The 13629-nt window shown below is 38.2% G+C and overlaps 1 protein-coding gene across 4 annotated transcripts in view; it reads right to left on the bottom strand.

The window, feature by feature from the left end:
* Positions 1-1822: 1822 nt before the first annotated feature.
* LOC114646827 (2-hydroxyacylsphingosine 1-beta-galactosyltransferase-like) overlaps positions 1823-13629 on the bottom strand; it is a 32004-nt gene continuing 20197 nt past the window's right edge. For all 4 annotated transcript variants that reach the window (XM_051922670.1, XM_028795187.2, XM_028795188.2 and 1 more), the window contains exons 3-6: positions 11291-11430; positions 10928-11004; positions 9713-9932; positions 1823-3157 (exon numbers count right to left, since the gene is read on the bottom strand). In XM_051922670.1, coding sequence (XP_051778630.1) covers positions 2818-3157; positions 9713-9932; positions 10928-11004; positions 11291-11430 — 777 coding nt within the window. In that variant the 3' untranslated portion in view covers positions 1823-2817. The remainder of the gene's footprint in view (positions 3158-9712; positions 9933-10927; positions 11005-11290; positions 11431-13629) is intronic.

Genomic DNA, 13629 nt, shown 5'->3' with positions numbered 1-13629 from the left:
TTTGCTTTTAATTGAAATCAATAAATAAAAAAATATATTTCGGGGACATACAAATTTTTTACAATTTTACAATGTACAGAGTGACAAACCGCTTACTGTGCAACCACCATAAAAAAATTATAAGTGTCAGTGTGTCTGTCTGTGTGTCAATCAGGTTGCTATGTCCCCATCGTTCCAAAAACACGGAGCATCACAAGCATTTTTAAGAATAAAATGCATTGCATTTTGTGTTCATCAGATTACGTAACACAAACATTACTTTTACAAATCGCATACTGAATTGCATATAACAGACATATGCCTTGCATTTGTCATTCCAACAGATGGTGCAGCAACTGTTTTTACAAATCCCACACCAAATGGCATTGAACAGAGACATATGCATGGTGAACTGCAAAAGTTAACGCTGGGTCTAAATTGATTGCTTAGATTTCAACCAGTCTTAGACAGGTGGCATAGTTAGCATGACAATCACTTCTTATCTCATCTCATCTCAAGGGCGGTAGAGCAGTGGTACCAAGTGTCATATCAACATACTGCAGAAAGAAACAGGACAGAGCTCTTAAATTTTTGTACAAATGACTAACAAAGATGTAGTATGCACATGCAGCTAATCAGCAGTTCTAGTCAGGGTACACTATAAGGTTTTAAGTCAGTTGATTGGCATTGGGTCCACTTCTGAACCAAGCACCTACAGGAAAATCTGAAGAGAAAATGAAAGAAACTTCCACAGATCAAAAACGTAACATCAAAAAATGGGCAAAGAAGAAACAGAAGCTATGTGATGGGAAAGCCATGTTAAAAAAGCAAAGTGTAAATCAACTTTGTTTATTGGAGGAGGAGATTGAATGAATACAACTGTAAGCAGTGATCTTGTTGCCAGTACAGTGCAGTGATGTTAACATCTCATACTAATAGATGGAACTGTGTCTTACTGAACTAAACCATTCATTGGCTGCAGCAAGCTCACATGCTTTTTTTCCTGCAGCTTGGCTGCTCAGCACGGATCAGAAGATTCAAATCTGTGGTGGAGACGGCCTATAGTGGACTTGTACATTTCTTCTACTGGTTGTATAATAAAACTTTAGATCTAGTCCACACAAACAGATACATTTGAAAACACATCACTGTTTATTTGTTTTAGTCTTCCATCCACACTGCATTGTCAACCACTAAAAACAAATCATCATAAAAATTCTCTCCAAAGTATATAAACAAATGCAGTGGATGGTGAAAATTTAACTTTTTGAAAACACTGATGTGTCATTGTCCTGTGATCTGGCACTACCTTCAGTTTTGTTCCCTGTGATCTCATCTCTACCTTTGGGCTAGTCCTTTCCTAACTTACCAACAGCTGACAGGTACTGCCCCTTGCAACCTTCAAATATTTCACTCTATTTATTTTGGCAGGGTTTAGCAACCTTATACGCATTTGTAACCTTTAAAAGAGGCCGTATTTTATTGTCTGCCCGCACAAAGAAGTCAGTTGGTTTTTCCTCATTCTTTCTGGCATTTCAATGTCCATCAGGATTGTGATAAATAATACTTTTGGCCAATAAACCATGCACGTGCAGTAAAAAGATCTGCACATTTTTTCGTGTTTTAAAGTGGATGATAAACTTTCTGAAAACTATAATGTGCATGGGAATGCCATAAAACAAAAACTGTATGATTGAGGGTGCATGAGTGAGCCCATGACGGACTAATGTCTTGTCACTTGATATTGCTAGTCCCCAAAAAAATTAAACTAGTTCAGTAAATGGGAAGATTTTGATGATAAGGTTGGTAAAATTCTTTGGGGCCAAAACTAAATAAAAGGCAATTAGAAATTCAAAGGTCTGATTTATTAGTATAGAAGGTTCACAACAAATATTGTCGGTCACTCAAATATCATATGTCACTAAGGCTGGTTCTCAAAGGCACCATCAAATTTGGAACAATGGGGTGCCCATCACCAAACCACGGGCCTTTTTTTGCAACAGCCTGCTACAGCCAGCAGGTCTTGAAATTGGGATTTTACACATTTAATGTTACACACAGGTAAGGTAAACAAAAAAGGATGGACTGAGACTTAATCAAGTAAGTCTCTAAATCCAATCACATATACATACTTGAAAAGGAAATTCAAGATAAACTGCCTGCTTAGCATTCATAAATTAATCAAAGTAATCATAAAGCTACTTAAACCAATAACCTAGAGTGTATGCTGAAGCGACACTCAAACTAAGTTGCATGTCTGGGGAGGTGTCTGCAAACAGACCAATGTGGAGGCTGGGATTGGTGATCTTCTTTCGGTCTCTTCACCTTCAGATGGGCATTTATTATCTTCAGCATCCATCCAAGTTGTAGAAGCACAAAGTCACTAGAAAACTTCACGTCATTCCAAGCTCAGTCTACAGTGCTTGACGATTTCAGCAGATAAGAAGGATTGGTCATAAACCTAAAAGTTTATTCACTTAAGATGCTGTATATAAAATGCAGTGTAACAACAATAAAATAAAGAGCAAAAGCATTGTTTACTATTAATACATTGTCGGCTCTTTCTGTGCCACAGTAGTGCTTTGTCTCTGGTCTAACAATATATGAGGTAGTCTTTGCATCAAAACACATCTCTAGACCTTATACAGTAACACGCCAAACAGTAGGAGAAGCTCTTACAAAAGTTAGTTTCCAGCTCCAGGTTACTCTGATGTTGGCCTTGCTCGATTCCAAGAGCACTGCTGCCTGGCTGGACAGCTTTCCGAGAAAACTTCACTCTTGGAAGGTTCAAGTGTTACACTAAATTATATAGCAACATCATACTGAGGGTGGTAAAAGCTATTTTTCCTTCTTGTTCATCATAATATGGCCATTTTCCTGGTTGCCAAAATGCCTGTTTGCAGCATTTGGGCATTCCTGGTACTTGTGATGTCTCTTCCGAGAGATCCTAACTATGCATCTCTTCAAGAGGAAGACAAGTAACAGAGTCAAAAGAGCAGTGGCACTCAGGACATCCAAAAGATAATATTGATAGTCATAAAGGCTGTAGGCCACAGGACGCAAGTGTGGCGCATCCCCGTGCCTCAGGAGGTATTCAATCCAGTAGACAGTCTCATTCAAGGGATGCAGAGGATGATCTTGAAGAATCAGTGACATACGCATCGCTGTCTTCTTATAGCTGTTAAAACATAATTGACATATTAAATACAGATTATGGTGTTTATCATTTTTAACTCTATATTATATAAATAGTATTTTCCAAAGCTGATTGGATTGATTCCATCATTAAGGTTTTGACTAAGTTTTAAAGGGAGATGCCCTTCCCGGCACTAACCCTCTTTATTTATCCTAGCTTGGGACCGGCACCAAGTTGGGCTGGTTTGCCTTCCTGGTGGCTTGGGCTAAAAGACCACTCTCCCCTGGTACCTGCTTTTTGATGATGATGACATTATATTGTCTAGCACCAGAAAAGAGGATCTGGAGAGAGAGTGGAAAGAAAGGCTTTGGATGATAGAGGGTTGAAGACAGAATATATGAGGTATAATGATAATCAGGATTCAGAGGAAAGCTATTGAAAAAAAAAAAAAGAGTGGACGTAGGGAGAGATATTGAAAACAGTGGATGAATTTAAAATATCTGGGATCAGAGTTAGGCAGAGATAGAAAACTAGATGCAGAGATAACCAAGAGGGCAGTATGGATAGAACAACTGGAAGAAGGTGTCAGGAGTATTGTGTGATTGAAGAATTAAGGTGAAGGTTAAAGGTAAGATTTTATAAGACAATGGTAAGACCAACAATGATGTATGGAACTGAGACATGGACAGTAAAGGAAGCTCAGGAGGAGAGGTGGCAAAAATGAGAATGTAAAGATGGATGTGTGGATTTACAAAAAAGGACAGAACAAGAAATATGACAATCAGAGGTACAACAAAAGTGGGAGAGAGATCTAAGAAAGTATAGGAAAGTAGGTTGAAGTGGTATGGACATGTGATGAGGAAGGACAATGAAAGAGTGATGGGAATGGAAGTGGGAAGAGAAATGGATGGATAAAGTAAAAGAAGATCTGAAGGAAATGGGCTTGACTGGGGAGGGGGTGCAGGACCAAGCTGTTTGGAGAAGGTTGATCACTCAACTCAAACCCACACAGAAATAGAAAAAGATGAAGAGGAGGAATTAAAAAAAAAAAAAAAAAAAAGAAGATGATTATGTAAACAGCATTGTTCCCTGAAGGAAAATTCACTGCCTCCAGCATTCACAAAGAACACAAAAATGGTAGAAAGCAAAATGTAAATTGTTACACTAAGAGTAAAACACAGAACAATACACATTATTAAGAAATACTGTTTCTGTATTTCTTTTTATTAAGAAGTTCAGGCAAGAATTTGGTAAGGAATCAAGCAGGATGGAAACATTGGAGGGAGTGTAGTAGAATACTCTGTGGCAAAAGGATAGCTTTCAAGATAACAGTAATAATTTTCAAGATGGTAGATAGACCAGCAATGCCATATAGTGCAGAAACCTGAGGAACAACTACACGGGAGACTGAAGCAAGGAAAATTCAAGACACAAAACTGCTTTAGTTGATGCATGGGGTGAACAAAAACAGATTGGATAGTACATTAGGGGAAGCTGAAAAACTTCAAAGGAATACGGTGGGAGATGACGGAGAGAAGACTCCAGTGGGCTGGACATGTATGGAGACGAGGAAAACAGTATGCTAAGGAGAATATTTAATACGGAGTTGCCAGGAGAAAGAAGGAGAGGCAGATGTGGTAAAGAACGATATACAGCAGATTTAGTGTATGATGGAAATGGGCCAACATAGAAAGCTATGCAAGGAGAGATACAAAATACTTCCATTGTGGAGACCCTGGATAAGGAAAAGTCAGAAAGAAAGAACAAGATAAAAGAAATATTGCTGCTATGTGTTTATTATAACTGGCTAAGATGAAAGTGGACATAATATGAGTACTAGCACCTCTTAGCACATTATGATGGAATGAACTGGTGACGGAAGGCGCTCAAGGACAACATCTCATGTCCAGGAGAAAGAAAAAAAAAAACTGCCATATTGTGATTGCAGACCTTTTGAAGGTCACCAAAGACTGCTTTTTGCTGCAAGTTTGGCTCACATGGGTAATTAAACTTGCCTCATAGAGGTTTCATACATAGCAGCACCATGAGACTTTGTTTTACGTTTATACTTCTATGCATTTGTCCAATTCTATACACATTTGCTTTTCACTTTTCTCAGTATATAACTCACAATATTCATGACTCAGGCACATTGGGTAATGTATTCATTTTGAATCTGTTCAATGGAATATTTTTGTTTGTCTGTTTAAACAATTTGTTAATGGTTACTTCCCAAAAGGGTTTTTTGAAGCACTGAATCTGATTATTGCATGTATTTTCATCATAGAATTTGTCAGCAGCTATTATTTATTTACCAGTAATGGCACACTGCATGAATACACTTGACTTGACCATTCATAGTTTTCATACTCTCTCTGTACGTTTAGCATTCGTTTGCTCAGAGGTTGATGCACTTACTGCTTCCTGAGCAGCTCTTCTTTTCTCCACTCTAGCGGCCTGCTTCTTCACTTCTTTCGTCGGCACCTTTCCGTGTTAAAACTGATTAAGTCAGTGTTTGTATTGCAATTACTTAGTATGTTTTCTTGAATTTTTCACTTAAGCTGGTACTTAAATCACTCTTGAAGCAGATTGAAAACTTAAGATATGAAGAGGTAGGGGAAGTGACGGCAAAGGTGGTAGGGATGGCAGCGGCGCCCGTATGCATGCGAGAGTTGATTCTACAACAAAATAAAATAAAAATAAAAAGAGGAATAACCGTGGAGGTCAATCATCACCCTGACATCATGTAGTATATGTGTACCAAATTTCAGGTAAATAGTTCAAACGGTTTGTGAGCTACAGGTGATTTAAAATCCTGGACAGACAAATGGACGGCCACGATAGTGTATTAAATAAGAAGATTTTTCTTACCATTTTTTTTCCCTTGACACCACCTTGTTGTGTCATCATCATCATGATCTGACAATGGTTGGTATGGTATGTGGTCCTGGAAGTTACAGGGTTCACATCATCAACACTTCAATAATCAGTGCGTCAGATATGTGACTATCAGATTTGTGCAAATCAAAGAAAAATCTACCTTTGTGCTTGTGTTACTTGTGCCATTAGGATTTCCTACTTCTGACTTCTCCACTTTGATTTCTCCAAGATAATTATGTTTAGATTTGGGTTACATTTGATAGGACCGATCTTTGCTTTCAATTTTCTCTTCATTTACATTTTCTCTCTTTAACCCCTTTAAACATGGAAACTTTCATACGTGAAGCTCACATTATTTATCACAAAGTAACTGGACACAGTACAGGTAAACAGTCTTGACATGATAAGATTCTTATATGTATCTTTATGGTTAAAGCTTTTGGGACAAGCTGTCCATTAGAGTATTTAGCCTGATGATAGTTAGCCTGCATAATTGAGTTAAATACAGGATACCTGGTATGGGTAGATTATTACTTCTTTACCACAAGTTTAGTGGCTGAGGACTGATGCCTCCAATAAGTGCCTCCAAGATGCACTATATGCACTAAAATAAGATGCCTCCAGTGAGCAGTGCAGTAAGAAGGAGCACACTGTTGGGAAGTGACAATATCTAAGGTGTGTCATCCTCCATTGTCTAGGGGATACCAAGAAAGATCCATCTGATCTGTTCAAGAAAAAGGTAGGTCCTTAGGGGTGATAGCATGTGCAGGCATCACTCATAATGAATGTTTATTTGTGAGTGTGATTGGATTGTGTGTGTGTCCATGGGTTGAGCATTTAGTGTGAGCAAGAGTAGGGAAATGCATAACAAACTTGGTGAGTCCTTCTCACCACACAATACTTAAATGTTCAGACATACAACTCTCATAACACCTCTACTCATACCTTTTCTAACCCAATTATTGATTTCAGAATTGCGGAAAGTGGATGTCCATCCCAGGAGCACTGGGTGCAAGATTCAGATCTAAATCTTAGATCGGGAACAGTCTCATTGCAAATAACATCATTCACATGGAATCTGATTTGGCGAATGTCTTACAAATGAAACATTAATACAAACACAAGGACAACATTAATCATATTTCTGCAACAACCTCCAATATCCAATTTAACACAAACACACTTAGGCATATTCATCGATTAGCACAGAATATTAATCTTTCATGTTCAAGTATCTTGTAGCCAACAACTTTAATGAAATCTGATAGTACTGGTCTTGATTGACCTAAGCTGTTTCCCAGATGGAAAGAAGAGTGAAAAATGGGTAGTCGAGGTGTGACAGGTAGAATGTGATCCTGACAGCTTTATATTTCAGTCTGAAAGAGCAGAGCAGAAAGGCAACAACCAACGATATTAGAAGTAGTTCTTCCTGTTCTTAGCAAAGGTAATGTCATGCTTCTTAATCACTTACTTGTTTCCCCCCCAAGAAGCTGAAGCCAATCCCATCACTATCAGAAGCAAAGTATAATTCAGCCCAAAACAAATCCATCAATGGACACATAAGTTAATGCTATTCCTATACAAAGTTAACTTAACACAGCAATGAGGTATGGTGTCCAGATAAAACCTTCATGGAGACAGAGAAGAGGTGCAAACCCCTCAGTGTTACAGTCTAGGCAGAGTTTAGAAACCACGGTCTTTGGAGTATTGATGCAGTAGCATTAACCTACTGTATATAAAACATTCTCAAGCCCAGTTTAATGGCACAGGGAAGCTGGAACTTATCCAGTTAACATAAAGTGCCACTCAGTAGCCATCTCTGCAGGAAGGACATTCACACATGTGCACTCATAAAGGAAGTGACCACTTAATTTAACACATACATGTATGGAGTGTGGGGGTTCCTGGAGAAACATCTACGCTGGCAATGGGAAAACATACATACTCCAAACTTTGGGTTCAAATCCTGGCCGGTTGCTCAAGGTGTTGGGTTTATGGAGCAGTAGTGCTAACTACTTCTCTACCCACTAAACTAATGTGCTACCCTAACATATCTGTTTACAAAATGGACACTTTTTTTTTTTTTTTTTTTATATATACACTTTGTCACATATGCACACCACAGGGTCACCTTACAGACTCACTTAAGGTATGTGGCACCACCCTGGAAGAAGAGGGGGCACTGTCGCTAACAGTTTCCAGCTGCTTTTTCGCTTCACAGCACCAAGGAGCCGCCCCTTGAAGGCAATGGTGTCACAGAAGCCCCTCCCCTTCCAGTTCAGAAGGTGGGGTCTCATTTGGATAGGAGTGTCCAACCGATAGGAACTCCTCCAAGCCTGACCTACCCAGAAATGCCAGTAGATGGCGATGAGACTACTGCCTACTTTCGTTTAATAACGCCATTGTGCGCTTTTAGTTTTTAATTTTGCAGATTAAAGGGGGTTTGACCAGCTGGAACTCCCACTATTTTGGGACTCGCTCTGCCTATAGTAGGTTGCATAAATATACAAATTAGTGGAAATGTTCTGGTTATGACTGAATAATCAGCTTTATTTGTGGCGAAGTATAGACAATACTCGCCTTGATTTCATTATTGGGTTCTTTCAATTATTTTTATTTTTCTTATTTTGTAAAGCCATTATAGTTGCATCTTTTCCAGATTCCCAAAGTCGATCAGCTACTGAGTTGGCAAGGTAGGATCCAGCAGGAGTAAAACGCATAATAAAAGAAATTTCTCAGTCCAAAAAGTTTGTTTTAAAAGTTTTGTGAAAATTTAGAAAAACATTCAGAAAAAGTTATTGCACAGGCAGAATAAAAGTCAAAACGGGAAAAAAGGTTTAATCTCTGTTTCGTTACTTTCTCAGCTTTCTACTGTTAAATTTCAATTACTTTTGAAACTTAAAGGTTGTTACTTTTCTATGGTAATCCTACATAGGCTTCACCTTAGTACCTCAGTTTGTTCAATACATTCTGTACAGTTTGAAACTGTGTGCCCTCCATGCCTTACCACCTTCAAGGCAGATCATAAACTGAATTAGTCTGCAGCCAAAATGACAAGAAATAATTAGAATGTGTCATATTAAAATTTAGCTTGGGAGGGTTATAGAAGGACCTCCCATTGACTATGCACTAATATATAAGCAAACATGTTAACATAACGAAGAAAATACTTCTATCAACCTAACATAATCTAACTAACAAATGGCTTTTATAGCCATAATTCCAAAAAAACTGAAAGAACACTGAAGTCTGAAATTTGATAGAAAACTAAAATAGTCCGAGGTTATCTACCTATCATTACATGCCTGTCTATATTAAGATGCAAGGCTCTGGACAGGACTACTCAAACATGAAGCACACGATCCAAATAAAAGCTGGCATGGTTAAAAAAAAATAAAATAAAATAAAAAACAGTAAATCTTGCTTTACAAAGATGACGATTTTGATTTTTGCTCACATTTGTGCTCCAACTGCAGCAAAACTGGGGAAACTAACAAAATTTGATTCTTCTATTTTTTTCCCTCTACCACGGTTAGATCTGCTTTTTAATTTTGTAAAACACCACTGGACAAATAAAGTGCTGTCCATCACTTAGATTACCAGATTTTTATGTTAATACTGTGCTATAAATGTAAATGATGCTAATAGTTTAAATAATCACTCCCACCCAAAATATGGTGGTGCCCTATACTGACAGTCAGTCTTAATTTCTTTTACCTGGGATCCTCAATGACTGTATGAATAGCTTGGTAGAAGCTCTCTGCTGTCAGTGTTCTCCAGTCCACCTTAACTCCCATACCCTTGGCTTGGACCCGTGTAACAATGTCATACTGATCGCCATAGAAGGGGATGCCAACAACTGGAACCCCTTGGAAGATTGCCTCATAGACTCCATTTAAGCCACAGTGGCTTACAAATACTCGTACATTGGGATGTCCTGTGAAGGAGAAAAACAAAATTGGCTTTTTTAAGATGATATTTCATGAGTAACCTGAACTAAGAATGCTTTATCTCAAACATAAACCTATCTTCTAAAGAGAGAAAAAAAAAATGTGTAGATAAAGGCTTTTGACAATGTACCTTATGGTGACATAATGGTTAGCACTTCTGTCCCACAGCTCTGAAACCCAAACTGATCAATACCCATATGGTGATTTTATTTCCCCCTCATGTTTGCATGTCCCTTATCTCTGGGATTTACAGGTTAGGTAAATGAGTGACTCTAAACTAGCCCAGTATGAGTGTCGGTGGATTTGTGCAGGATTATACCCTATGATGGATTGTCACTTCACCCACAACAGATTCTTGTTTTATGCCTGATGCTGCCAAGATAGGTTTTTGAATCTCTACAGCACTGAACTGGATAAAACAAGTTATCTTTTTCTCTGCTTCTAAAAAAAAACTATTATACTTCATAAAAGCATACTTCTTGAAGTTGTACGTTTTTAAGGTGGCAGCCCATACATCAATTAGGCTTATTAAATGGTGAAGGTTGTGGAAAATGAAAATAAGCAAATAATCCAAACGTGGCACCTTTTGACTTGCTAAATATCACATTTCGAACTACTTCACATATTCTGTCAAATGAAAAAAAAAAATCTTTACTAGACCAGATTCTTATCAGCTCACAATAAAACAAGAACTTTACCTTTAATACCCTAATTTGCCAGTTACCAAACCTGCTAAATCCAGTTCAGAATCTGAGCCTATCCCAGGAGGTGGCAGTCAGATTTACACAGTATGAGGTTTGTTAAGAGATGGCTCTGCTGCAGCAGGATATTTAGACAGGCAGCACAGGCTAGAATAGCTCAGCAAGGAAGACCACTCGCCTGAACATTTTGAAACGCTGCAGTAGAGCAGGTGCTACAAACATTTACAACACTTGAAAGCTAGGCTATCGTGGCTACTGAAAGGTGAAAGAAATGCACTTACCTAGGAGATCATTCTGAGGCAGCCAGCCCATGATGCGGGTGTTACTGCCCAGACTGTTAGGTATGTCTCCAGAATACCTGCAAGAAAACAGGGGGATGCAATATAAAGACATGTAGTCAACAACCATTACGCAGACAGACCTCTCTATGATGTTCATCTAAGGTGTAGCACTAAACTTTTGCCAGAACAGGATCTTCACTACACAGCACTGGGTACAGGAAATCAATTATTTAAAAGCATTGGTAATGAACCTTTAAAGTAAACTTTAAAAAAAAATCATTGCGAAAGACCTTTAATGTGGAATGCATTTGAAGTTTTGGCAACTCTTAATGTGTAGACCTGATCAGAAAATGCAGTGCTTACCTCCAGATGACTCTCTGTGGGAGCCGAGAGAAGGCAGCTGCCATAATTTCTGCCAAATACTTTGGAAGTGTCTGTATGCCGATGCCAAAGGACACCACAACAACACCATCCTTGGCAGCTTCCACCCAGGAGTGGAGCTCCTATAAGAAAAGGTAGAGAACTTTTGAAGCTAACATACACACAGCATTCACAACTTCTTCCACACACCATGCTGTAGTAGTGTGGGCAGTTCCTCACACACCCAACATTCAACAGCACCACATTTTCTTAACATGTCAGAATTGTATTAACTAACCAATCTAACACTTTTGGAGATGTCTGTAAAACATACCTGTATGAATTCTCTTCAGCTTACATACAGTACATAACTGTTCCATTGGCCTTGCCTGTTCTAAAGAAGGTGTAGAGCCATTATTGTGTCCAGGATTTTTTCCACCAGATCTGCTGGTGTAGCTCCCTATGCAATCCGACACATTTGTATTATTGTCACTCAGATTTTTTTTACTGAGGCTACCATCCACTTTTATCTTTTCATTCACATCACAGAGTACAGGATACCAACAATGCAATTTCTACCTACAGCCAAATGTCTTCTCAATGTAATGGAATTCAGAATCACAGCAAGGGGACACACAGCTTTATCACTTCCACACCGCACACTTCATAAGGCCTCATTGTGTCTTGAACTCAGTTATGTAGTGAAATGGCTTAACTGCATATTGCAAGATTATCAGTGGAAAGGACGATCAGTCATCAAGCCAAGGTCTGCCAGATACCGACTTTGTATTTTATATGGTGAAAAATGTGTTAACACTGTATATAAAATGAACAGGAAAAGGCGTTCTCCTCCCTAGACTGTGACCCTGATATGGTGGAGGAGCTGGCGGGATTCAAGGATTCTTTGAAATACATTTTTTGGAGCTGTGTGCGCTATCTATAGTGTTATTCATGACTAGCAAGGAGCCAGAAAACTGCATAAAATTACATTCAAAGCAAAACTTAAGAATTTCTCTTCTCTTCATATCATCAACAACCTGGACTGGGATTTTTTTTTTGTTTCATGCATGATTGGATTAGGAAAGCCCCCAAATTTTTAACTTGCATGTTATCAATCAATTATGCAGACATGGGGCTATCTTGTGTTATTTTTTTCTCCATCACTCCTATACATGCCTGACCCACCTATTAACATATGACCCAAAACAAACTGGCTGACAGTGACCGCAAAATTTTCATTAGCGCCATCATTTTTCCAAAAAACACTCCCCATTCCCCCTCCATTTTAATCTGGACTCTCTTTCTTAGAAATGTACAGGTCCAAATGGGTTGCTGGGTATTGTCAAATCCTAAGAAAGCAATATCCCTTGCTTTCCATTTAAAAAAAAAAAAAACTTTAAAAACCAAAAAAAAAATATATAATTTTTCATAGAGTTTTGCAATTGTAAAATTCCACGTAAAACAAATTTTAGATTTATCTTCAGAAAAAAAAATGTATGCAAAACTATGGGCATTCAACACTTCAACTCTTTGGATGATTCGAATTACATACAAGTGATCTTTGCTAGGAACAGAGATATACTGGGACCCCAAAAGATGCACCGGGTGTGGACAACTAGACAAAGATCCAGGACTCTCTGCAGGTATTTCATCTCTCAGGTGGCTTGGAAACCCTGAAAGTTACCTTGAAGGAGCGGACAGGATAGTCTAGATCAGAAGTTCTCAAACTGTGGGGCAGGCCCCCCTAGGGTGGCGCGAAGTAACAAAAAGGGGGCCGTGAAGATGTGAAAAAAAGAAAACAAGATTCGAAAATATGAAAAATACATCTATTGAAACCAAAACAAATTCACTTAAACTACACTCTGATACTAGAAAAATAAATATAGTGTTAGATAAATGTCGATAAAAGTATGTATAATAAAATATGCATCTATGATATATCATTAATTAAAAAAAGAACAAATTGGTATTGGTGGGCTCCTTTCAAAAAAATGTTAGGGAGGCGCGATTAAAACTGTTATGAAAACTCGTGCCACAAATAATTAAAGGCTGAGAAACGCTGGTCTAGATAGATCAATTCAACATACAGTATTTCACCAGGAAGAGTGGACAGAAAGTGAATGAGTTATAGCTCACAAAACATACTCAAATGCTATGCTAAAACCATTAAAAAAGTCAATCACTTCATAAATAATGGAAGACATCTACCATAATTGCCTTATTGAGGCTTTACGTATGTATTTTAATACATTTGTGCTTATCATCAGGCCAGAGACTGGCAACATGTTGCAAGTTGTTTGGACATACAACTAAATACTTCACTGTATTCTGTACATATGACA

Source organism: Erpetoichthys calabaricus, chromosome 2 (assembly GCF_900747795.2).
Source record: "Erpetoichthys calabaricus chromosome 2, fErpCal1.3, whole genome shotgun sequence".
Lineage (NCBI taxonomy): Eukaryota > Metazoa > Chordata > Cladistia > Polypteriformes > Polypteridae > Erpetoichthys > Erpetoichthys calabaricus.
The sequence above is the reverse complement of the archived record's forward strand: the minus strand, read 5'-3'. Positions and strand labels throughout refer to the sequence as shown.